General features: G+C 45.0%; 1 protein-coding gene across 1 annotated transcript in view; it reads right to left on the reverse strand.

Moving 5' to 3' along the window:
- LOC102039733 (E3 ubiquitin-protein ligase BRE1A-like) overlaps positions 1-2,624 on the reverse strand; it is a 14,248-nt gene extending 11,624 nt beyond the window's left edge. The window contains 6 exon segments of the mRNA XM_031064793.1: positions 356-382; positions 453-475; positions 1,706-1,846; positions 2,045-2,398; positions 2,502-2,558; positions 2,561-2,624. Coding sequence (XP_030920653.1) covers positions 356-382; positions 453-475; positions 1,706-1,846; positions 2,045-2,398; positions 2,502-2,558; positions 2,561-2,624 — 666 coding nt within the window.
- Between the last annotated feature and the right edge of the window lie 333 nt (positions 2,625-2,957).

Genomic DNA, 2,957 nt, shown 5'->3' on the forward strand with positions numbered 1-2,957 from the left:
AGGAAAATCCTAAGAGAGGATTTTTCATAAAAGAAATGTCTGTGACAGTCTATCCAGCCACCTCAGCATCACAAGCCCCCAGTTTCTCTGCTCTCCCCTTTTCTTTAAAAGTTAAATCCTTTTAGTTCACTGACTTGCTTATATCCTTTCCTTTAGTCATGTAACAAGCAAATCAATCTGATTTATACAGAAAATTTATGTACAGCTCTTCACAACAACAACCCTTTTTCATAACTTTCAAACCATGCTCCTCCTGTGCTTCTCCAAGGAAATGAGCTGCTTTCCAATCTATGGGAACCATAAATTATGCAAAACAGATCCCCAAAGTAGATTTCTTTCTCTCTCCTTTTTATACCTCCTGAGACATGACTCTGTGCTTGTCCTGAAAGAACATCAGCCAGTTCCTGCAGCCGTCCATTGTCGTGTGACAGGTAGGTATTCAGCTCCACTACTGCTTCTTCCATCAGTGAAACATCTGAAAGGTGCACAAAGAAAAGGAAATTAACAGAAATCAATGAACACTGATTTTAATTCCTGAACAGCAGAAAGAGAAATAAGAAAACAGAAAAAGATTTCTGGGTCTGACTTCAATTTAATTTACCTCTGCCACGGGTGCTTCCTGAGGGTCTTATCTCCATCCAGAGAGAGCTTTGACCTGCACTCCATGAGCAAAAGGCTCTGCAGTTTAACAGTGTTGCCCATTTCTGACCTGGGGACCATCCCCTTACACCAGAGACCACTTCAGCTATGTCTGTGCCAGCAACCCAGAGCATGCCCTTGGAACCCAGGGACACACAAATGCTGCCCAAATTCATGCATAAACCTGCTGCAACAGGTGGCCCAGGGTGACACACCAGGCCAACACACCATGACACCATGTGACAACCACAGCACCCGGATAACAGGTGAAACTAGGGCACCTGAGGACAGGCTCACATGGCACCAGCGTCAAAGCTACTACAGTTTATGACTGCCAGTCAAGGACAGCAAGACTTTCCTACACCAATACCAGACTTGGTCAGAGCACACAGAAGCATGAGTTGATATTTCACCCAAGGTTAATCTTTCAAAAGATTAAAATTCTAACCTTAAGCTAATGATGTTTTTTCAACAGTCATCTGAGTCTAAAGTAAATCTGCTACATTAATTTTTAGAAGATGGTCATTTGGCTTTCTCTGCAGAACTCTGCTATGTTCAAAACTGACAGCTACACTAAGCTCACCACGCCATGAGATGGGTACAATTTTGCTCAGGACTCAGTGGAAACTGAGCAGCTTGTTATTGCCACACTTTCTACTAAACCACAAAGGAGAAGGTGTCCACCATCAGTTCACAATGCTGATTTCACTTTACTCGTAAGCACGAAACCTTTTATGTGGTGGCTGAGGACAGGTGACTGAGGATGTTCAACTGTGCTCTCTGAATTCTCAGGCACATGAACACAGTATGGGCAGAAACAAGCTCCTTCTTAGCCCAATGTGCTGGGAACAGCCCTCAGCATTCAAATACAGAGGTAGATACAATGCACTTCTGGCACATGGTCCTTTAGAAGAGGTTTTGATAATAAGAGTTTGGAAAGGCAAACAAATTCATTTTAGAAAATAAATGCACCTGAGAAGGATTAGACCTTAATGTCTATAATGCAGGATCAGGTCTAAGGTGAGGACAGATAAGCATTCTTGAATGCCTGCCACCTTTGTCATACCTCCACTATTCAGCTTGTGAGACAGCACATCCACCTTCTCCTGCAGCTTGTCATACATTGTGACAATCTGGGCAAGAGCACAGCAGGAGGACTCCATATGCCCCTGCAGCTGAGATTCTATCTCCTCACTGGTACTGCTGGCTAAGTGGCCAGGAAGGAGAATGCCAGCTCCAGTCCTCCCCTGGGAAAATAAAGAGGTGAAAAAAAGTGTGTTCTAGAAGATAGCATATCACTGCTCTTTACAATCACAAAAAAAAGTCTTCAGCCTTTAGAAATGGACATCAGCGTTGTCCACAGCTGAAATCCACCTTTCCCACTGTCCCCAGGCAGGTGCCTCACCTCGTTCCCTCTCATCTTTGCACTCCTGATTACTGTCAGAGTCTGGTTCAGGTCCTGGCACCACCAGTGCTTTTCTTTCAGACAAAAGGTCTCCAAGACCTTGGTCCAGGTCAAAGCGTTTAAGGATGATGCGGATATTTTCATCGAACTGAATGATGGGACAGGCAAGGCAAGACAAGATAAAGAATGTATGTGAACAAAAGAAGTGCAGAGAGGCATCGTCGGGGGCCTGCCGACGCTCCAGCTTCTCAATGTGCTCCCGCAGCTCATCTTCGATGGCCTGGCGCTGGTCGAGCATCTCTGCCAGTTTCCGGTTCTTGGTCTGCAGCGTCCGGATGTCCAGCTCCTCCTGGGCACAGGCACACAGGCCAGGTCACAGAAACGCTCATCCTGACCCCAGAGACATTTCTGCCTCCAGATGAAAAAAAACCAAAAGGTGGAGTAGGGGTATGCAAGGAAGAAACACCACCAAGTTTAATGGTCTCCACAGTGGTGCCCAAATTTTCAACCCTGCCTTCTTCTCCGGAGGTGCAGAAGGGCCAGGCTCTCCAGCCGTCCGTTTATTGCCAATTCCAGACATGGTGGCTGAAGTGTACAGATTCCCACCTTCTCCAAGTTCTTCCTGAACATTAAAGAACACTATCAAAAAAATGCCAAATACACATCCATGCAGTCAGTTTGATTTGGGGTTTTTAACATGGTGACACATCACAGTAACAAAATGCCCAAAACAGAGAAGATCATGGAATCAAAGATTTTGAAAAATATTTGTTGGGAGGAATAGATTAAAAGTGGAAGACAGTAAGGAGGACTGTAAATCATTGAAGTGATCTTGCAGCTGGGAGTAACTCTTGACAAGGCAATGATCCTCTGGCACAGGCTTTCTTTAAGGGTGCTCACATGTCTAATACCA

This window comes from Geospiza fortis, unplaced genomic scaffold (assembly GCF_000277835.1).
Source record: "Geospiza fortis unplaced genomic scaffold, GeoFor_1.0 scaffold648, whole genome shotgun sequence".
NCBI classification, from domain to species: Eukaryota; Metazoa; Chordata; class Aves; order Passeriformes; family Thraupidae; genus Geospiza; species Geospiza fortis.